The sequence below is a fragment of the Populus euphratica genome, unplaced genomic scaffold (assembly GCF_000495115.2).
Source record: "Populus euphratica unplaced genomic scaffold, PopEup_1.0 scaffold41.1, whole genome shotgun sequence".
Classification (NCBI taxonomy): Eukaryota; Viridiplantae; Streptophyta; class Magnoliopsida; order Malpighiales; family Salicaceae; genus Populus; species Populus euphratica.
In genome coordinates this window covers 1410326-1434111 of record NW_011499868.1, presented here as the reverse complement: position 1 = coordinate 1434111, position 23786 = coordinate 1410326, and the positions used below count along the sequence as shown (strand labels likewise).

The window sequence follows — 23786 nt, the reverse complement described above, 5'->3', positions numbered from 1 at the left end:
AGATGTATGTTTGAAACACGGAGCTGTTGCAACAAAAGTGCTATTCATTTAACTCCACATTTCGCATCAGGATCAGATAGCAATTTCAGTTCTCAGAGGATAAAAAATGTTCCTGAGTAATTTCCAATGAGGAGAATGAAACTACAGATATAATGGATAGAAATAACAAGCAAGAATAATAGTAAATGCCCGAATTTCAAAAGAAACAGGTAACTGAAGCCCAAAGTTGCAGTTTCCGGTTTTTTAATCTGAATCTGAATCAGGATTGGTAGATGATCTTACTGTCCTTTGACTGTTTTCATGGTAATCATCATCTTCATCATCTTCGTTATCTTTCTTCTCACTAATTATACCTGTGAGACAATGGTTTAGAGACTTGGCCGGGAGCTATCAAATGCACAGCAAGTTGGACAGTTACCTTTTTTTATCAGTATATTCTCAAGAGTCCTAGTGGCAAAATCATCTTTTCCTCCTACATCTTGAAAGCCAACCAGTCTATCTATTGCAATCCCTTTACTGAAAAAGTGAACAGTACATATCTTAGTATAATACTTGATAAACAAAAAATGTAACTTCTGCATTTCAATATCTGATGCAAAACTCAAATATTAAGGTCGCAGAGGTGAAGATGGATATGTATAGCTTGAAGCATAACAATAGCACGCTTTGGCGAATCATTCAGTAATCATTAGTGTTGATTGGTTGACATCATTCTCCCCCCAACTACATGTCTGCCATTACCACTTAGTTTACAAGTAAATAGAATCATGAAAGCAAAGCCAAAATGCAATGTCTATGTTCTTCTCTCGACTTCAAGGAAAGTATTGTTCAAGATGAGCATAAATAAAACAAAATTCAACAAATTTGGTCTCACCTGAAAAGTATGACACAAGGCAATGTTTTCACTCCAAGTTTGGCAACAAAGAAGGGTGCATTCTGCATTTGATTTGGAAATAAGTACAATGTACGTCAACTCATTTTACACACTAGAACAGACATTTGCAATAAACAAAACTGTGATTTCAATTTAGCTGCCTAAGCAAACAACAAAAATTCAAGTACTGACCTCTGCATCCAGCTTGATGAATTTGGTATCAACATGCCTTGGTGCAAGAGACTTCAAATGCTTATCCATTATCCTAGGGTAGTTGATTAACATGATCACACATCATAGATCATAAAGCACATAGAATGTGTCAATTCCAGTAGCAAGTGCACGCGTGCATGTGTGTGTGTGCGTGTGTGTGCAAGAGAGGATTTAAGTGCCATACTTGCATCGATAGAACTCCTTATGGTAGAAATGGCAAATTGCTTTCTCAGTCCCAGTGACTTCACCCAGGAAATCCCCCTCGCTTATCTCCCTGTATTCCCCGTGGCCTTTCCTCTGTAGGGCTTCTCGTTTTTCAGCTTCTTTCTATTCAAACAAATCCTATGGTGAATTTTAGCAGTTTCAGAAAGCTTAATCATTTCTAAACATACATGTGGTAAAATAAGGAATATGAACTTGTTACCTTGAGAGCTGCAATCCTGTCTGCATGCAATTTTTCCAGCTCTGGATCCTACAGAACAAATGCAAGCAACTTTCAATAAATGAGATCATGGAAAATGCAGGCACCAATATTAATGAAACATCAAACTTACATCCATCAACTCATCAAGATCAACTTCTTCATTGAAAGAACTTGACGACTTTAACTTCTCTTGAGCAATAATTTCCTGTAACATAAGCATGTAATGTCAATAATAACCGTAAGAAACAATCAAATATAGCCAATTGAACGCCACATTGTTATTTGAGAATTCAGTGCGTCAGATCAATTCAATCACATTTATCTTTACCAACCATGAATGGAAAAGGCTAATATGTACAGCCAGGAATTAAGTTTGACCTCCCATTTCTTCAATCAAAATCAGTATTTTATAATTGTTGGAAGCAAAAGCTTCAAAGATAACCAATTCAACGCCACATTTTTATTTGAGAATTCAGTCCGTCAGATCAATTCAATCACATTTATCTTTACCAACCATGAATGGAAAAGGCTAATATGTACAGCCAGGAATTAAGTTTGACCTCCCATTTCTTCAATCAAAATCAGTATTTTATAATTGTTGGAAGCAAAAGCCTTCTAGTTAAGAACTCTGAGAGCACCATAATATATTTTAGCAATTCAACAAGCACAACAAAAGCAATAGGAGTACAAAAAAAGGTATGTACTCGCACACAACCTGAAATGCATCCCTATCTCTGTAGCAAACTGTTAACTATCATTGGACCATATATTTGCCTCTAATTACTATTGATCCATTAAACTGATCTCCCAATGGGCACGTACACACACGAAACCTGGATTTCTACAATCACTTTTCAATTTGGCAAAAGTTCTTCAAAATTTCCACTTTAATCACCAATACACTATCTAGGCATCAATTTGCCCAAAATTCAATCTTTTCTATGAGGCAGAAGCAAGAAAGCTTCCCTCTTTATTCTATCAACATTCTCATAATGCAATAAATTTCTTCTCCAATTAATTTCAAATCCACACAACAAACCTGATAAACCACAAAACATTAAGGGATGCAAAGTGGGTTTCCTTCATTGAAAGCTTAAAGTTGAAAGAAATCCAAAAAAAAGAAGCAAGCTTTACATGAAATTCCTTCAAATAAACAAAGACCCAACAGTAAGCAAAGACATATGCGACGGTTTCGACAAAAACCCATTTGAGAAAAGAAAAAAAGAAGACAACTTTAAAGACCAAACCTTCTTATAATCACGAGCAGCTGCTGCTATTACATTGCCAAATGCCAAATTTGACAATGTTGATTTAACTGCATCAGGATCCATTTTCCTGTCAGCAGAAAAACGAATCATAACACAATTAGGATTAGTGTCTTAAAAAAGAAAATTAAAATATCAAAAAGAGAGAGTGAAGCAGATCTAGAGTTGGAACCTTAGCGAAGTTCGATCTGAAACAGTGAAAGAGGAAGAAAATTAAGGGCAATGGAGGGGACTGGTGCAATGCTGGGGTTACTTTAATTAACCCACCCACAAAATCGAGGGACATGTCGTTTGCACCACCAATAGTTAGTTTTGAGTGTGTGAGACGACGTTTAGGCGCTGCCTTTTTGCATTTGTCATGAGTTAAGTTACCGGCAGTTCGTTTGTTACGTGAAGTACCATGTTTATACCTGAAAACTTTGGAGTTTGCGTTTCTTTATTTATTATTACCATTAAAAATAAAATAAACCGGACTTTAAATCACGAGTTGATTTATTAAGTTGACTTTATTGTATCAAATTAACTCTTAATTAATTTAATTTAAGTTATAAATAAGTTAACAAATTACAAAGTTAGATTTAATTATTATACAATTTAACTTGAAATAAATTTAATTTCAAATCAAGTTTATCACACTTGACATCACAATAACTTTTAAAATTAAAAAAAAATAGATATTTAGTATTTTGTTTTTAAAAAAAAAATATCTGGTTTAAGAAGTCATCACTTAGTATTATAATTATTATGAATCCTAACAGGTCAATAGAAATTCTATAATACGAGACTAATTACGCAAAAAAAAAAGATATCATCACTCTTTAAACATTGTATTTAAGATAAGTTACATTGCTAGTTTTGTCTTAAATTACTAAGGATTTGTTGTATTAAGCATTTGATAGTCTGCCTATAATATTCTTGACTTTGATACGAGTAAATATTCAACTATAAATACTTTTAATTCTGGCATTAATAAATATTACTCGAAAAAAACATGATATTTCTGACTTTAACGTAAGTAAATATTGAGGTTGATATTTTTTATTCTAATATCAACAAATATTAGAGTTGATATTTCTAACTTTGACGTCCATGAATACCAGGATTGATACTCATAGTGAATTCACTTGCCTCAAACACTTTTAGATTGAATTTTTACCATGGTTATTTGATCTACAAGAATAAGAGAAGTGGGCTTTGGGCCCTATTAAATAAATGAGTTTTTGATATTTTATATGTAGATTCAATGGGTCATTATATCCGGGCCAAGCTTTTAATAAACTTGATAAACTTGTTATCAAGTTCAAGAAAAAAACATTTTTTATGCTAAAAACACAATATAATTTATTTTTTTGTTTTTTTTTAATTCTAGTCATGGTAATTTTTATGCTAAATTATGTAAAGAGATGTTTTTTTCCCTTAGCCATATGCAATCTTTTAAAAAAAAAATTATGAGATTTATATTTTTTATATTATTTGTTTTAACAAATGCAAAAAAAAAAAAACAATACGACATACATATTGTACTAATTCACTCTCACACACTTACACTTATGCATAATATATATAATCAAAACACACAAAATCAACCAAAATTTGCAAACATCTTCCCAACAAGATTAAGAAAAAGTCAAAAGTTGTATGGATGCGCTAGACACGAGGGAGTAGTGGCGGCATGTGTATCATAGGCCACCACCTCTATTGGCTTATGGATTCACGTTCCACTGCTACTGAAGTAGCGTATGGGTTCCTAGATATGAAACCCCGCGGTATCCTTTTCACTCCCACACTAGTGGTGACACCCACCATTGCTCGAGGAAAGAGATATGGCCGCTTTAAGGTTCAACTTTCTCTCTCTTTCAGATCTCCTCTGCCTATAATGACTCATCGTCACCTGAAAAAGGAAAGGCACATAAAATAGTTGATTTTAATTTTATTTCTATTTTTTTAGATTTGATTCTTTCTTCCTTATGATTATATCTTTCTTTTCTTCTTCTTTAGGTGACAGATCTAGTTGCTAGGTAGCGTCGGCGCTGGTTTCGATGTGGATGTTGTTGTTATAACAAGTGAAAGAATCAGTTGCTGGAAGGAGGTGAACGAGAAGAAATTAAGGGTACGCAAAAAAATCAATAAATTGATTAAACCGAAAAAAATAAAAAAAAATCAAATTTAAAAAAATCAAATTAACCGATTAAAAAAAAAATTTAAAAAAATCAAATTAACCGATTAAAAAATCATAAAAAAGTTCTGGTTCGGTTCGATTTTGATTTTCAAAGTTTGAAACCAATTGAACCAAATCGAACCGATTCAACCAGGCCACCACTTAAAAAAAGCAAGTATAAAAAGAAATTTTTCTAACCCTTAACCTACATCCACCCACCCCTCCTCCTTTTGCTCTCTGGCTCTCTGCATCTCCCCCCTCCCTTTGCTCTATGTATCTCCCCCTCATCTCTCCTCATTTTTTTTTCATGCTCAGCTTCATGATTGTTACTTATTAGTTGTTAAGCCCTTGCTCCATACTCCTTTGCTTAAGCTCTATGCTTTTTTAGCTGCCCCCTCTCCTTATTGTTTGTCTCTCTTCTCTCAAATGATTTGAGTCAAATCTATCCTATTCTCTTCCATGCTCTATCTCTGTTTCTCATCTCTCAGATCTACATGTTCTTGGCCCAAATGTTATGGCTTTGTGGTGCTTGATAGTTTTCATAGGTTCATCTCTCATATCATGCTTTTGTTTAATTCTTTTCCTATGACGATGTTTGGTAATTGCTTTTGAAAATACTTTTGGTTAAATCCAGTAGTCATGGATTTGATTTGATCTTTGGTGACCTCAATATGATGAGATTTGGGTGCATACATAATGTTAGGAATTTCTTTGTGTTTGTTTGCAATTGGTAGGCCTTGTAACATTTCGTAGAGAACAATTGGTAGGCCTTGTAACATTCCTTAGAGAAGGAGTGGATTGAATTTGAAATTATCTTGAGCATTATAATTTTGGTTTGAAAGGAAAAAAACTGAACCAAACTAAACCAAAATTAATCAGTTTGAACTGGTTTTCGGTTAGGTTCAATTCAAAAACTTTTTTAAAAATTTTGGTTTAGTTATTTATTTTGGTCTAAAATCGAACCAAACTGAAAATACTCAGCCCTAGAAGAAATCAATGGTGTTGGGCTTTGTGGCTAGAGATGGGCTACTTTTGGAAGGAGATTATGGTTATCACTTTTCTTTATTTTTAATTTTTATTCGACGAGTAGTGATTGCTAGTAAAGAGATAAAAGGAGGTTAGTGTTGCTATAGTCATCAAACCCGACCTCAAGAGTTGATTCAGTCAAGGAGCAGGGTTTAAGATTTCATGGATCAACTTGAGTCAACTTGGAAAAATAAAAAATCATATTTAAAATTTTAATATTTTATATGAGAAAAATTTGAGAAATAATTCATGTGAATATAGGCTATATATGTTATAAATAATGAAGTTTAAAAGAATATTTTAAAAAAAATTATCCCACGTTAAAAAGATACTATATTATTTTTTTAAGTTAAAGTATTTAAACTAAATTTTTTTTCCCACATTTAAAAAACACAACTTTTTTCTTATATATATATAATAAAAAAATAACTTCTTTCTTATAAACATAAAGTATATATATTAAAGGGTTTTAAATCTTATATTGAAAAAATAATTTTTTTCTTGTGAACATAGAGTATATATATGAAAGGCCTTTAAATCTCATATTGAAAAGATTTGATATTATCCTTTCAAGTTGAAGTATTTAAGTTAAAAAGTTATTTATTGCACGTCGAAAATGCTAATTTTTTTCATGTAAACATGGAGTATATATATGAAAGAGTTTCAAATCTCATATTGAAAAAATAATTTTTTTCTTGGGAACATAAAGTATATATACTAAAGGGTTTCAAATCTCACATTGAAAAAATAAAATATTTTTCTAGTATTCATATAGTGAACTTTAGAAATTTTAATAACCAAATAAAAAAATATAAAAAAAGAGAGGTATAGGAGAAAAACCACATTTGATAAAAAAAAAAATCTGGTCTCATCCTGGTTCACCGAGGTCGCCCGAGTCATGGGTTGATTGGGTTTTGCCGGGTTGTTGCACTGTCATTTTTTTATCTTACCTCAATTAGGTGTCGGGCCGACCCGTTAGAACAATCTGGATTTAATAACAATGAGTGTTGCTATGGGTGATGCTACCGTAGGGAAGAGAGAAGTGAGGGGAAGTTGTTGTACAGATTGGGTTGGGTGGACTAGCAGTGAAAAGAGAAGGGGATGTAAACTATGAAGATTAGGTGTGATGGAGAAAATAAAGGTCAAGCTTTGGTAGCAAAGAGGAAGATCAATGCATATAGCTAGATTGGTGAAGATGGGGACAATGAGATAGTTGTTGAAAAAAATACTGTGAGGTTAGGTTTTGTTGTGTGTTTTTTTGCCTCTTGTTATACGTGGCTTATGGTTATATTTATTATATAAAAGTTTTGAAATCCCAAGTAAATACAAATTCTATCTTATTTTCAAAACTTGTTTAAGATTTAAAAATCAAAAGAACTAAAAATATTCTGATGATCCTTTTCAAACTGAAAATCAAGAGATAAAGGGCAAAACCACACCATAATTCCTGATTTTGTACGAGTAGATGAATCAAACCTTCAACTGAAATTAATTCCTGATTTTATATCTAATTTTTATTCTCTTTAAAACTAAATTAAAAGCGAATGAGTCAAAATTTGAATTATAACAAAGCTAATAGACTACTCATATCGCTAAAATTAAGAAATTAATGATTAACACTTTCAAATATAGCTAACAAGGATCAATGACATATTAATGTGGAAGTGTTGGAGTATATTGGTGACTAGACATAAACTAGATAGGTAACTCGTCCTATGCCATTGGCTGTGTAAAATCTTTTTAATACTAAAAAAATTATATTCAGGTAACGATAATCTGGGATAAATCGGGTTAAATTTATTAAAACATGACTTGAAATATGAGATTAAAACAACACGCAGAAAAAAAAAACAAAAATAAATTGTAAAGTTCAAAATCTAATAACCTAATGTTAAAGATAAAAAAAAAATATAACACCAAAGAAGAGAAAACTTGAGTCAACTTGAGCTAATTTGACGAACCTACAATCTGTAATATAAGATCGAGATACAAAAAAAAAATTCAAAAGAAAGACCTAGCAAAAAAACACATGTCTAATAAAAAATATAAAAAATCACCTAAATTAACTCGAGTTAATTTTTTCAACCCGCATTCTGAATAATCAAACAAAAAGATAAGTAAAAAATGACAAAACTCAAGGACAAATAATCTAATATAAAATAATAAAATTAAAAAAACTCATAAAAAATTAAAAAAATAAATATAAGCTAACTTGAATTAATTCGATTAGTTCATCACTCGCGATATAAGTGAGATAAAAAAAATCTTATATATTTAATATCATGATATAATATGCTGATATTAAATATAAAAAAATTATTTTATTATATTTTCATCCATTATCAAATACACGCGAAGCGGCGAAGGGGAAATGGGAGAAAATCATGATTGTACGGGCAGCCAAAAGCATAATCAAGCAATTCCCGAGACTTGTGAAGACATTAGCAACAGTAACAGAAAGCTGCGGGCAAGATTGAAATCCTATTTACTATGAATGGCAACATTGAAATTCCACCACAAGGATAAGATCTCAGTAGCTTGAGAATCAATGAAACAGATACTCTCTGGGGCTGATAATTTACCGAACAGAAACGCTTGCATTAATCAGCATCCACACTATAATTGCAACCCACAACCCATGCAAACATAAAGAAACATATGTTTTGAGAACCCATACATGCAAACATAAAGAAACATATGTTTTGCAAGATATGGGTTTGCAGGATATTCAGTGGGCTGTGGGGATTAGTCGTGGTGCGCGCAAGCTGACCCGGATACCCCACATAAATAAAAAAAAAAACATAAAGAAACAATGGCAACAATATTGGCTGCAAACCCTCTTTTCCTATACCAGTAACTATCATATTCAAACTAGAAGCATGAAAAAGAGCTACATTGCAACCATCGCATAAAACAGGAAAGCAGAAACAAACCAAACTGAGAATATGTTCATTCCTCAATAAAAGAAATGAATAATAAATAACAAGTCTTTTGAACCAGGAATTGACACTTCCAGTTTACTTTACTCACTATGGATACAAGGACCCGCAAATCTACGAACAAATTGATTTTCTCACAAGAAAACAAAGATCAGGTTTGAATTTGTGCTCTACCCAGTAGGAATTTTATTCTAAAGAACCAAGACTACAACGAAGACTACCTTACCCTACACCTATATCGAGACACGAACCACAAACCACAAGTATAGAAATCCCTATAAAGATTAGTTAATTATTTTATATATATTATTTTTAGAATACAATATAAGTAGTTTATTCACGAGAAGAAAATAAAAACATTAAACAGTACTAGAAAACCTAAATGTCATGTAAAATTAAAAGTCTATAACCAAAAGTCATTTAAGAGATTCTAATCAACATTTAATATATATAATTATAGATTTTATAATAGTAATTACTTATAATTTTTTTTTATCGTTAACGTATATTTTACATTTTCTTTAAATAATTTGTGAATTTGTGAACTTAACCATTCAATTTATGTGTCATTCTTTTGCTGCTTTACTTCATGGGCATTGAAAAACAAAAAGAAACAACTCAAGTGATTTTAGCTTGAAAGGATGTCATTAGTATAGCCTTAGTCAAATAATCTATGATTTTCAATAATAGTATCAATTAAAGAATTATTTTTTTTTCTTTTAAAGGGGCAATTAAGAGGATGAAGATTTTCGAAGGGGCTAATTAATCGATTTCAGAACCTTTTTACAAGAAGAATTTTCAACATACAGAAAAGGTTCAGACACCGAACATTTTTGGTGGAGTCATTCTTCGCCCACGATTGCCTCTCGCAGGTCGAAGAATTCTATTCCGATTACTGAACTTATTAACTATTTTCTCTTCTTTTTATCATCATCAGTTCAGAATCTTTGCTTCTCCATCTTCAACTTTTCCATTCTCTTCACTCTTAAATTCATTAGCTTCACTATGCTTCCGCTTAAGGAAGTTAACAAGTCCTTCAAGGGCAACATCGGCATTTTCACTTGCCATGAGTTCCTCTGCTACCTCTGCTGGGGTTACGTTAGTACTCTCCATTAGCCCTTCAATTTCGTCATAGAGATAATGGTTCTTGTCGCGAATGTCAAGGTAATTAGAAGCCAGAATACTGAATGCTTGAGGTGTGCAGTAAGACATGTTAATATGCACATCCATTCTACCAGGACGCAGCAGAGCAGGGTCTAGCCTGTCCTTATGATTGGTAGTGAACACAATGATTCGCTCATCACCGCAACTTGACCACAATCCGTCAATGAAATTCAGCAATCCGGATAGTGTCAACTGCAAGAATGACACAAGAACAGAATCAAATTAACAAATTAGGCCATTTTGTGCACAAACAATATTAGGAAATTTTAAGCTTGAAGGGAAATGATTACTCACCCTGGAGTTAGAACCATCATACTGATCCCCTCCTTGTTGCCGATCCCGCGTTTGCACACTACAATCGATATCCTCAATCACCAAGATTGACCGACTCGTGGTGGACAGAAGAACCCTCCTCAGATCGGAATTAGAAGACAAACTAGTTAGCTCCAACTCATAGATATCAAACTTGAGATAGTTAGCCATGGCAGCAATCAAGCTTGATTTTCCAGTCCCAGGTGGTCCATACAGCAGGTACCCACGTTTCCAAGCCTTGCCCACTTTCTTATAAAATTCTTTTCTTCCCAAGAATCTCTTCAAATCATCAACTATCATCTTCTTCAACTCTGGATCCAAAGCTAAAGTATCAAAAGTAGAGGGATGTTCAAGATTTATGGACCCCGACTTACAATTATAAAGCTTAACAACCTTCTCCTTATCTTTTATCTCTTCACTCCTCTTCAAAACATGAGGCAAGTAACGATCCATAACTTTCTCTTTGTACTTCTTGTTAAAGGACAATTCAAAACGCCTTGTTTCTTCGTAGTCACTGTTCTTTTGTGGCTCTGTACAGACATAAGCCCACGTCAACTTGATATTCTCGTACACATCTGGAACTACCTCACCTTTTTCGATTGCGACAGAGAAGGTATTTTGTCTTGGTGTCTTGCCGATTTTGAGTCTCTCTGTTGATGGGCTAATTTTGGTTTTGAGATAGATTTCTGCTGCATCATAAACTTGGTTTCGAGACAGGCCACAATGCTCATCAATGACAAGGGTGATGTTAGGGGAGAGAGGAGTGAAGAGGTAGTGAATGGCAGTGGATAAATAAGAGCGAAGCTCATAAGGGATTAGTTCGTTTTCCATGGAACGGATAAGCATGAGTGATCCTGCAAAAGTGGCATAAGCAGAGAATAATGTGGATACTGATCGAGGCATGTTCGTTGGAGAAAACATGGTGATGGTTGCAAAGATTCGGAGAGGGCTAATTGTTTGTGATTGGTGAGACATATGAGCCATTGAAGTCGAATTTATATACGAGTCATGGAAGCTATCGTGATGGTCTATTTTTTTGGGGCGGTACGGCAACCGGTTTCATTTGTTTAAAATATCTTTTTATTTGAAATGAATTTTTTATATATATTTTTATATTATTTTGATATGCTATAATAAAAAATAATATTTTAAAAAATAAAAATAAAAATTTTATTTTAATATAATTTCAAATAAAAATATATTTTAAAAAATAACTGTACTCTAAACATCTTGCTAATAAAAATGACTTAAATTGAGCGCCACTTGAGCAATAACCCAAGATCTCATTAGACAAAAAAATCCCAACAAAATAATTTTTTTTTTAATTGTACTTTATAAAATGAATGTTGTTTCCATTTAACCAAAACCTTACATATAAAATAAAAATTATTTAAGGTCTTTATAAAAATTATTTAAGGTCCTATGATCAGGCATATATAAAAAATAATAATAATAAATTTTTTTAAATTTTTTCATTTATAATTTTGCTTGATATCCTATTTACGTTAAATCGACTCTGATCACTAATATGAGAACGTGATGGGCTAGCTTGCCGATTAAAGGCAGATGCTTACATGATGAGGACAGCAAATATTCATTGAAAGAGAGGTGTTAGGATGGGATTAGTCCTCATGGTAAGTTAAGATGGATAGGGATGCCAAATGTTTGGCCAAACTACACATACACTCTTTAACTATCATTGAGGTTACAATTAGGTCATTCATCTACAAAAAGTCTAGGGCAACTATTAAGTTATTAGATAGATCCAATCTTAACTTTTCATTTATGAAAATGATATTGTCATTATCTCTTCAACCTTTTTACAAGAGTTAGGTGTGTTTATCAAGGTTAATTTAATTTTTTTATAAGAAAATAAAAATGACATTAATTTTAAAAATAGATTTAAAAAAAATTAACAGGTTTGAGAGAGATTTTTCAAGTTAATTGGGTTGTGAGTGAACTAGATTTTTTACTAGGTTACACTAGATTAATTTTTTTAATTTTGTTGAAACTTAGCTTGGTCTAGATTTCAAGTCAATCCAATCCATTGAGTCAGATTTTAAAATAAGAGCACCCTTCTCTATTAAAAAAGTTGTTAGAATCTTAATTTTTTTTTTAATAATCCGAGGTGTCCGGGTTAGTTTATGAGCACTACGACTAATTCTCAGATCTACTGAACATCCTGCAAGCCCAGTAGGCAAGTAAGACACCGCGGGGGTGACAGACATGCATGCTGAGGCTTGAACCTAGGATGCATAGGTAGAGAAACTCTACCAAGACCGCTCGGCTACAAGCCTTGGTGCTTGTTAGAATCTTAATTGATATTATTGGTTGGTGAAGTTTGATCCAAAACTCATTAGGATAAAATATTTTATTTCTATTAGATAATCTTTTTTCCGGGCCTCAATTTTATCACCCTTCATCTATCAATAAAAGTTATTTTCAATAAACATGTACATGTTAAAAAAAAAAGAGAGAAATAAAAACATATTTATTCATAATAAAATTTAAAAGAGAAATTTATATTGGTTTTTATATTTTTTTTCTATTTTTAGAATATAAGACAAGTAGTTCATTTATAAGAAAAAAAAATAAAAATATTAAAGAACATTAGGAAACCCAAGAATAATGAAAAATTAAAAGACTAAATTCAAGAGTCATAAAGTCTAAAAAATTCTAATAGAAATTTAATATATATAATTATAGATTTTATAACATAACATCCTTATTTTTTTTTTTCAAAATTTCATATATATTTTACATTTTATTAGAATAATTTATATAAAACAAAACGATTCAATTTATGTGTCATTCTTTTACGGCTTCACTTTATGGGTATTGAAAAACAAAAAGAAACAACTCAAGTGATTTTAGCTTTAAAGGATGTCATTAGTATAGGCTTAGTCAAATAATCTATGATTTTCAATAATAGTATCAATTAAAGAATTAATTTTCTATTTAACCTTTTTTATGCTTTTTTCTTAATACACGTCTATTAGATTGTGTTAATTAAATTTTTTAGAGGTTATACGTGGCCATTTTATAGAAAATTGATTATATAGTGTACAAAAGCTCTGAAATTGGATTGGTGGCGGCCATGCCTCAAAAAATAATTAATTTAGAGTTAATTTGATTTGATTTGATTAAAAAATAATAAATTTAGAGTTAGTTTGATTTAATTTGATTAATCTGTGATTCATTTAATTAAATCTTATTAATTTTTATTTTTTAAATAAAAACTTCAAAACAATATTGATTTTCTCTTCTTCTTTTTTAATAGATTCAGAACATCTAACAATAGTTTAATAGATCACATCCAATCAAGTTCCCTTCTATTGATGAGTGTGAGTCTGAGATATCTCTCTCTTTAAGGATGATGATAGGATGATGACGATGATAATAATGTATGTAAGGAGATTTCATTTGAGTTGCAGAGTGTATCGTTACTTTGTAATGTTATTTTAGGGTAACCTCGGATGATTCGCAATCTCCTGCATGTTTCTCAATTTATTTTTTAATAATGTAAAATATTAATATTATATGTTTTTATATTTAATTAGTGTTAGAAATTTAATTTTTTTAATAAAGCAAAAGATAAGGGTAATAAAGTAATATATAATGTCACTGTCGTCAACGTGAAAACCTTTTGCGGTTAAACATTACAAGAATAGGCAAAATTCTACTCTATGCAATTGCTTTGAACTTTCTTCGCACTCCATTAACAATTTCCATGATCATAAAGTCAGGTTCGATGCTCTTTTCTGATGTTTTCTTTTGACAATCAAGTGTCCTTCGCATTATTGCTAATCGGGAAATTTCTCATTTTTCCACGCTCAATGATTAGAGAGAACATTGTTAATGCTTGTATTTGATATAGCTAATTGATTGACTAAATATTGTATCTATATTTATACATGGAAATATATTTATTCTTAATATAAGTTTTATTTATCTATAATATTTATTAAATATTTTATTAATAAATCTAGAGCAAATATAAAATTTTTGGAATAAAAATATTTTACAAATAAAATTATAAAGTCGTTATAATTATGATATTTATATTGCATTAAAATATTATTCCTAACTATTTCTTATTAATGCTCTATTAAGATTGAATATTAATTAAAATTATTAAGACTTATATATATATATTATATTCTTCCTTTTATAAAAGGAAATAATTAATCTCATAAATTAGGATATGAGAGGTGCTTAGAACTAATATGTGTTGCTTATTAGATAACATGTATATTAAACTGATTTGTATGAGAATTTCATATAAAAATATCACATGTGTTTATGAAAAGATTTACGTGACAGTTGTACAAGTGATTTTTAGACTTGATATCACCGAGTTATCTTATATGAGAAATGTTATACTTTAATCTTATTACATGTTGTTCTAATCAAGTATAACAAACAGACATATTTTTGGTATAACATGAATTGCATAAAGGTATTTGAGTAATATATTTTTAAATAATATTGATTGTAAATCCTTATGCAAGATGTAATGATATTCAAAAGGAGTTTTAAATCTTATTTAAAGATTTGATAACTATGGTATTGAGAATAAATATGATTCAATAAAGTATATATATTTTATGCTATAATGACTAAATCAAAACATTTTTGATAAAAGTGATATATATATATATATATATAAGATTTTTTCATAGTTTTTTTTTACTATTTTCATATAAAAAAGACATAAATAATTAATGCGTTTTTATATTTAATTGGTGTTAGAAATTTAATTTTTTTAATAAAGCAAAAGGTAAGGGTAATAAAGTAATATATGATGTCAACACCAATGTGAATGTGAAAGTCTTTTGCAGTTAAACTTTGCAATTGCTTTGAACTTTCTTGTCACCCCCCTTAACAATTTCCATGACCAACTTTTCACAAATTCGAGACCATTTGTGGGTTTTATTTCCACATGCTAAGCCAGTTTCAATGCCTTCTCTTGATGCTTTCCTTTGACTACCAAGTTTCCTTTGCATTATTGCTACTAGAGAAATTTCTCATTTTTCTACACTCAATGACCAAAAGAACATTGCATCTAGTGTTAATTTATATATTCTATAGCTAATTGGAGGTTAATTGTTGAATTTACTTTGTTCATCTAAATATATTTATTTTTAATAAATATCGTTAATTGTTGAATTTACTTTGTTCATCTATACATATTTATTTTTAATATTTATCTATAATATTTATTAAATATTTAATTATAAATTAAATATTTGATTAATAAATCTTGAATAAAAATAAAGTCTTTAAAACAAAAATGTTTTGCTAATAAAATTATAAAATTATTATAATTAAAAAAAATTATTTCAACAAAGCAATGTTTCTAAATGTTTCCTCGTTAATATTTTATTAAAATTGGATATTAATTAGAGCTATTAAGACTTACGCATATTATATTCTTTCCTTTAAAAAATAAAATAATTGTTCTTATAAATTAAATTATAAAAAATATTTAAAATTAATATGTAGATACTTATTATATAATATATACACTAAACTTATAAATATGAAAATCTTAAATAAAAAAACCATATATGTTTATGGAAAAATTTAGTTATATAAATAATCTTTAAAATTTTTCACAGTATTGCACATTGGAATTGGAACCTTAGCAAAGTTCAATCTGAAACAGTGAAAGAGGAAGAGAATTAAGGGTGGTGAAGGGGGCTGGTGCCACAAAGCAAGGGACATGTCATTTGCACCACCTGCAGTTAGTTTTGAGTGCGTGAGACGTCGTTTAATTGCTATCCCTCTGCATTTCTCATAAGTTACTGGCAGGTCATTTGCTACATGAAGTAGATTTGATAGGGTCTTGACTCAGTTTATTAGACCGTGAGTTGATTTATTGTGTTGGCTTGATATCATCGAGTAAATTTTTATTTCGTTTAATTTAAAATTTGATTTAAGATATGAATATATCAACAAATCGCATAGTTACTATGCAAGAATGTATTTATTTATTATATGATTTAATTTGAAACAAATTTAATTTCAAATTAATTTAAAAATAAATTAATCATGACATTAAAATTAAAAAATTCATCATTGAGGCTCCCAAATATAGCTAACAAGGATATTGTCAATGACATATTGATGTAGTTACATGTTGTCAAGTGTTGTGTTGGAATATGGTATTGTAATAGTTGTTAAGATTGTGATTTGAAAAAAGTTATTTTATAAAAAGTAATTTTAGTTAATGTTAGTTTAAAAATTTAGGTATTTAGTTAAAACTGTGGTTAAAATTAAGATTGAACAAAAAATAGTTTAATGTGTTTGGTTAATAATACTTTTGAAATTGAAGTTATAAAATAATTTTAAAAAATATATATTGATATTGTAGATTTAACTATTATTATTATATCATAAAATAAATAATATTCACCGAACAGTGTGTAAATATGTGTTGGCCATTGTTTACTATTGAAACAAAAACAGTCTTCCATTACTTTGCGATAACTGTGTTTGTAACGCTGTAAAAGGTAGGATCCATGAATAGAAAAATATGTTTTTTTACTAAACATACAAAAACTGCATTTTATTTAAAACATAATCGTAGCTATGTAAACAAACATGGCTGACTAGACATTAATAAGGAGTCGATCTTTGAAGAAGTTAGGCCTTGTAGAGATCACAAAAGCCTTGATTGTTTGGTGATAAATGATTTTTTAAATTTTTTAATATTTATGTGTTATTAAAAAAGTTAGTAAAAAAATTTTTTTAGTAAAAAAAATTTGACTTGGTTTTTAAGAAAATATTTTTTTTATTTGGGACGGAAAACACTTTTTAAAAGTTGTGGAAAAATTTAAAAATATCATATTATTTAATAATTATATTAATTTGATCTTCAAACTTTTAATTGTTATATATTTTGTTTTGAATCTTTTTTTTTTCAATTTTATCTTTTAGAATTTGATTTAGTTTAATTTATATATAAACTTTGATCTTTATTTTTATGATTGTTATTTACTTTTCTCTTATTATTTTTTAATTGAATTTTTTAATCTATTAAATTTGATCCTTATTCTTTTGATTGTTATTTATTTTAATTATTTAAAATAATTTATGAAATTATAATTTTTTTAATTTTATCATCTTTCAACTTTTTTATCTGTTAAATTTGATCTTTATTATTTTGATTGTTATTTATTTTATTTGAGATAATTTATAAAATTAATTTTTTTTAATTTTATTCTCATTCAACTTTTTAATTTGTAAGATTTGTTCCTTATTATTTTAACAAACTTGAAAAAAATATTAATAATTTATTTTTTAGCTTATTTTTCATGACATAACTAAATATTAGAAAGTGTTTTTCAACTTATTTTCTATTATACTATCAATTATTTTAAAATAATTTATTTTCTAAAATTTTATTTTAAAAAAAATACTTTTCAAACAAACACTATTTTCGAGCAAATAAAAAGCCCATACTTGAATTCTTTGTACAACCTAGAATACAAGAATAGCCCAAAAAAACAACAACTAAGAGTATTTTCAATGACAAAAGTCATTTAAAATAACCAAATTATTAATATAGTTACTTAAATAGAGTAAATATATTTTTTTTTTGTGTTTTTCGATTAAAAGAATATTTTAACAACTCATTTAAATATGACAATTGAAGTGAAAGCTTCTTTTTATTATTGATTTTTGAAAAGGAAAGCAAGAGACAAGATGAAAAAGACAAATTTCTGTTAGCCCACGACAGTAATCTTCCTCCTCCATGCTTTTGGCTACCCTGATAGAGCTGCAAAAACAGAACATAATATGCTAAATTAACAGCTAGAGTTTTGTTTTGGCTAATCCCTCTGGAGATGCCTAAAAGGAAGGGGAAGATACAATGGCAGCCAAGTGCTTGTCCTCAATCAGCAACATAACAGAGGGGCATAGGCCGAAACAATACTTGAACTGAAACAAGAATAAGCACATCAGTTCTGACAGCAGTCTGAGTGTGTAAGCCAATTCCTGAGCTGAAAGACCTCCCACACAAAGTAAAACAACACCAACACCAAAAAACCTCCCACCGGCAGAGATTGTGCAACAATACCAGGCTACAGTCAGCTGAAATGACAACACAATTACAGGGAATGTTTATTTTTGTGATTAAACTTGCTCTTAAAATTGCTTTCCGCGAAAAAAGATATCAAATTAATGTTTTTTAAAATATTTTTCAATAGTTTTCAGCAGTGCTGATGTTAAATATATATATAAAAATATTGTTTTGTTGTATTTTTAATTAAAAAACAACTGTAGTATGTTACCAATTACACACGAAGCAGCGGAGGGGAAATGGGAGAAAAACATGATCGTACAGGCAGGCAAAAGCATAATCCAGCAATTCCCGAGACTTGTGAAGACATTAACAACAGTTAGCAGAAAGCTGCCGGCAAGATTGAAATCCTATTTACAATGAACGGAAACAGTGAAATTCCACCACAAGGATAAAAATCTCAGTAGCTTGAGAATCAACGAAACAGATGAGAGATAGGAACCAAAACAACAGTCCAGTACAAAAAATGTAGAGATAAGATAGTCCAAGAATCTAAACAAATAGCAGGAATTTATAACCGAAAATCTGTAAGTGCAGTGCAAAAAGTCACAGCAGTACTCTTGTTGATAGCTGATAGCAAACCTGTCACAGGCAAGAAACAAAAGCAAAATAGTAGACTGTTACAGCTACATTGGTTTTACATTATCTCCTGTATTCTCCCTTTGTCCAAACAACCCTCTAAACCAACCATCTTCCACCGGGAAAGACACCAAATTCGGACCCCAACTTGCATTTACAATTTTCGTAGAAGGCATCAATTATTGCACCATTTTCCACTCCATTTCTAAATCTGAGAGGGATTCCATCATCAATCGCTCAATTTTCCACACACTGTTGTTCTCTCTAATAAGGGTTTCATGCGTCATAGCAAGATTTCCAGAAGATATCGAGATATATCTTAGCACATGAAGTGAAATGGGATTGGTCCAGGTAGTATTTAACTTACCTGGATAAAACTGGAGACAGAGCTCATGCAGCTTTTATCAAGTTTGCCATCAGGATGAGCTAAAATGCAATTTTAGGGACAAAACAGGACTTCTGCTTGAACTATCAAGTAATTGATGCATTCGCTAAGAACAGAGGAACTGGTGTCTGTTGCATAAACAATCAAGTACGCCTTCAATTTCAGAACTTCTGCATAAACCCGTCATGATTCTTAACAGAAAAGAGTACTCGTTTAGCTGTTCTATAGAGAAAGTTGACTCCTCAACAGCTCATTTTTTTAATATTATGAGCTAAAATGCAATTTGGCTTTGTTGAATTGAGCCATTTATGTCAAGCCCAGATGCTCTCTGGGGCTGACAATTTACCAAGCAGAAACACTGGCATTATTCAGCATCCACATTATAATTGCAACCCAGAACCCACGCATATGAACAGAAAGAAACAATGCCAACAATATTGGCTGCAAACCCACTTTTCCGATCCTAGTAAATCATATTCAAACTAGAAACAAGAAAGAGAGCTACACTATAACCATTGCAGGAAGCAAGAAAGCAGACTCAAAAACAAGTTCATTCCTCAATAAAAGAAAAAATAATAATAAATAACAAGTCTTTTGAGTCAGAAACCTGACACTTGTAGTTGACTTTGTTCACTGTTAACAATCTCCCCTATACAGACCAGATGATGTTTCTGAAACAAATCACTTGTCCTGCAGCACAAAATTTGAATCAAATTGAAGGCAAGGAGCCTATTATTTTAACAGGTTGAAAGAGACAAGAATAAAAATTCCCAAAAGATTGGACTTACAATGGGAAGCAGGAACAACTCTTTTTGTAGGAATCTGGAAATCCAGAGTTAAATAAGTGGAGAAGGCAAAGATGCAAAAAACTAATGCACTAAAACATCATCTATTATATGATATGCACACAAGAAAATGGTGTACTAAAGTGATATATGATGTCAACGCCAAAGTGAAAGGCCTTTTAGCTAAACTTAACAAGCATCTACTCTATGCAATTGCTTTGAACTTTTTTGTTACTGCATTAACAGTTTCCATGACCAAGTTTTCGAAAAATTCTAGACCATTTGTGGGTTATATTTCCACGCGGTTATGCAAGAACACAAAAGGTTTCCATTTCCATCCAAGCCAGGTTCAATGCTATTTATTGTTGTTTTCCTCTGACAACCAAATTTCCCTTGCATCATTGCTGCTAGAGAAATTTCTCATTTTTCTACACTCAATGACAGGAGAGAGCATTGCATCTAGTAGCTAGCAAACTAGACATTTCATAAAGAATTACACATATAAAGATGAGGAAAGCCTCCTCATTATAAATAATATTAGGCTTTGTTAACGATTCCACTTCGCCATTTTATGGACAATAGAGGAATTATGGAGATTGAAGACCCAAATCAAGGATTTCAATTTCAACTGCCATGGATAGTAGAAGTAATTTTAAAGGGGCAATTAAGAGGATGAAGATTTTCAAAGGGGCTAATTAATCAATCTCAGAACATTTTTACAAGAAGCAAAATTTTTGGGGAATCATTCCTCGCCCACAATTTCTTCTACTTACACCTCTTGCAGCTCGAAGAATTCTATTCCTATTAATAGACTTATTAACTATTTTCTTTTCATCAACATCAGTTTTCAGTTTCTTTGCTTCTTCATCTCCAACTTTGCCATTCTCTTCACTCTTAACTTCATTAGCTTCACTATGCTTCCGCTTAAGCTTAAGTAAGTTAACAAGTCCTTCAAGAGCAACATCAGCATTTTCACTTGCCATTAGTTCCTCTGCTACCTCTGCTGGGGTTACGTTAGTACTCTCCATTAGCCCTTCAATTTCGTCATAGAGATAATGGTTCTTGTCGCGAATCCCAAGGTAATTAGAAGCCAGAATACTGAATGCTTGAGGTGTGCAGTAAGACATGTTAATATGCACATCCATTCTACCAGGACGCAGCAGAGCAGGGTCTAGCCTGTCCTTATGATTGGTAGTGAACACAATGATTCGCTCATCACCGCAACTTGACCACAATCCGTCAATGAAATTCAGCAATCCGGATAGTGTCAACTGCAAAAATACACAAGAACAGAATCAAATTAACAAATTAGGCCATTTTGTGCACAAACAATATAAATTACAGATTAGGAAATTTTAAGCTTGAAGGGAAATGATTACTCACCCTGGAGTTAGAACCATCATACTGATCCCCTCCTTGTTGCCGATCCCGCATTTCCATACTACAATCGATATCCTCAATCACCAAGATTGACCGATTCGTGGTGGACAGAAGAACCCTCCTCAGATCGGAATTAGAATATATACTAGTTAGCTCCAAATCATAGATATCGAACTTGAGATAGTTAGCCATGGCAGCAATCAAGCTTGATTTTCCAGTCCCAGGTGGTCCATACAGCAGGTACCCACGTTTCCAAGCCTTGCCCACTTTCTTATAAAATTCTTTTCTTCCCAAGAATCTCTTCAAATCATCAACTATCATCTTCTTCAACTCTGGATCCAAAGCTAAAGTATCAAAAGTAGAGGGATGTTCAAGATTTATGGACCCCCACATGCCACCATGGTCACCCCCATCCTCATCACTGAAAGGACACTCACGATTATAAAGCTTAACAACCTTCTCTTCATCTTTTATCTCTTTACCCCTCTTCAAAACATGGGGCAAGTAACAATCCATAACTTTCTCTTTGTACTTCTTGTTAAAGGACAATTCAAAACCCTTTTTTTCTCCGGAGTGACTGTTGTTTTGTGGCTCTGTACACACAAAAGCCCACTTCAACTTGATATTCTCGTACACATCTGCAACTACCTCACCTTTTTCGATTGCGACAGAGAAGGTCCTTTGTCTTGGTGTCTTGCCGATTTTGAGTCTCTCTGTTGATGGGCTAATTTTGGTTTTGAGATAGATTTCTGCTGCATCATAAACTTGGTTTCGAGACAGGCCACAATGCTCATCAATGACAAGGGTGATGTTAGGGGAGAGAGGAGTGAAGAGGTAGTGAATGGCAGTGGATAAATAAGAGCGAAGCTCATAAGGGATTAGTTCGTTTACCATCGAACGGATAAGCATCACTGATCCTGCAAAAGTGGCATAAGCAGAGAATAATGTGGATACTGATTGAGGCATGTTCGTTGGAGAAAACATGGTGATGGTTGCAAAGATCGTGAAACTAGGGGACCTTTTTGAGATTTGGAGAGGGTTAATGGTTTGTGGTTGGTGAGAAATATGATTCTTGGAGTTCGAATTTATAGGCAAGTCAAGGAAGCTATCGTGTTGGTCTTTTCTTCATATCCTTCTTCAGCAAGGAAATGTGAATCGGTTGATAATAGGAGCATGTTACCCATTAAATTAAAGGCAGATTCCTGCGTCAGTAGGACAGCAAATTTTCAGTGATATGAGAGGTGTTCAGAGGGATTAGTCCTCATGGTAAGCAAGATGGATAGGGATGCCAAGTGTTTGGCCAAACTACACATACACTCTTTAATTATCGTTGAGGTTACAATTAGGGCATTCATCTACAAAAAGTCTAGGGCAACCGTTAACTTATTATGATACATCCGTTCTTAACTTTTCATCCATGGAAAATGATATTGCCTTGAATCATGAGTTATTTGAGTTTATCAATCCAATATTTTTTATTTTTAAATCAATTAGTTTGGTGAGATTTAATTTTAAAACAAGTGAATAATAATATCACTTCTCTCAATCAATAAAATTGTTACAATCTTAAATGATATTATGGATTGGTTAAGTCCAATTCAATTTAAAATTTGTTGGAATAATATCTTTTTTATTCATTAGTATAGTTCTTTTTTTCTATTAAATTTTTATGTTAGTATAGGTATCTTAAATTTATAGTAATTTTATCATTCTTCATCAATTAATAAAAGTTATTTCCAATAAATATACGCATGCTTATTGATATTTTTTTTTCTTCTGAATTTCATGTAAATTTTACATTTTTTTTAAATAAATTTTCAAACTAGCCATTCAATTCATGCGTCATTCTCGTACTGCTTCACTTTATGGGTATTGAAAAACAAAAGGAAACAACTCGAGATTTTAGCTTGAAAGGATGTCATTAGTGTAGCCTTAGTCAAACAATCTATGATATTCAATACTAGTATCGATTAAATAATTAAATTTCCTTTTCTTTTACCTTTCTTATGCTTCTTTCTTAATGTGCATCTATTAGATTGTGTGTTAATTAAGTTTTTGGAGGTCATTTGATGGGGAGTTTTTTATTATAGTGTACAAAAGGCTTAAATGGCATTGGATGCTATGAATTAAGTGATTTTGAAAAAAAAAATTATACATGGAATATTGAGTTGAAACCTTAATGATATTTGAGGGTCT

At 31.2% G+C, this 23786-nt stretch overlaps 3 protein-coding genes across 5 annotated transcripts; all 3 read right to left on the bottom strand.

Moving 5' to 3' along the window:
- Nucleotides 1-24: 24 nt before the first annotated feature.
- On the bottom strand, nt 25-16087 carry LOC105126625 (thioredoxin domain-containing protein PLP3B-like). Of its 2 annotated transcripts, none has more exons than XM_011027545.1 (9): nt 16019-16087; nt 2759-2850; nt 1642-1716; nt 1512-1559; nt 1272-1414; nt 1067-1139; nt 875-936; nt 419-516; nt 25-353 (listed from the first exon to the last, which is right to left on the bottom strand). In XM_011027545.1, exons 2-9 carry the CDS (start codon nt 2840-2842, stop codon nt 244-246), a joined length of 693 nt encoding a protein of 230 aa, XP_011025847.1. In that variant the 5' UTR covers nt 2843-2850; nt 16019-16087; the 3' UTR covers nt 25-243. The 2 variants fall into 2 exon arrangements, with proteins under 2 accessions (XP_011025847.1, XP_011025848.1); XM_011027546.1 differs by lacking the exon at nt 16019-16087 and adding an exon at nt 2949-3053.
- On the bottom strand, nt 9636-22779 carry LOC105126628 (probable mitochondrial chaperone BCS1-B). 2 transcript variants are annotated; one of them, XM_011027548.1, is made up of 3 exons: nt 21594-22779; nt 20939-21481; nt 9636-9727 (listed from the first exon to the last, which is right to left on the bottom strand). In XM_011027548.1, exons 1-3 carry the CDS (start codon nt 22572-22574, stop codon nt 9716-9718), a joined length of 1536 nt encoding a protein of 511 aa, XP_011025850.1. In that variant the 5' UTR covers nt 22575-22779; the 3' UTR covers nt 9636-9715. The 2 variants fall into 2 exon arrangements, with proteins under 2 accessions (XP_011025850.1, XP_011025851.1); XM_011027549.1 differs by lacking the exon at nt 9636-9727 and having other exon boundaries at nt 20875-21481; nt 21594-21978; nt 22024-22779.
- On the bottom strand, nt 9652-11386 carry LOC105126627 (putative cell division cycle ATPase). The gene is made up of 2 exons (XM_011027547.1): nt 10358-11386; nt 9652-10255 (listed from the first exon to the last, which is right to left on the bottom strand). Exons 1-2 carry the CDS (start codon nt 11357-11359, stop codon nt 9833-9835), a joined length of 1425 nt encoding a protein of 474 aa, XP_011025849.1. The 5' UTR covers nt 11360-11386; the 3' UTR covers nt 9652-9832.
- Nucleotides 22780-23786: the final 1007 nt, after the last annotated feature.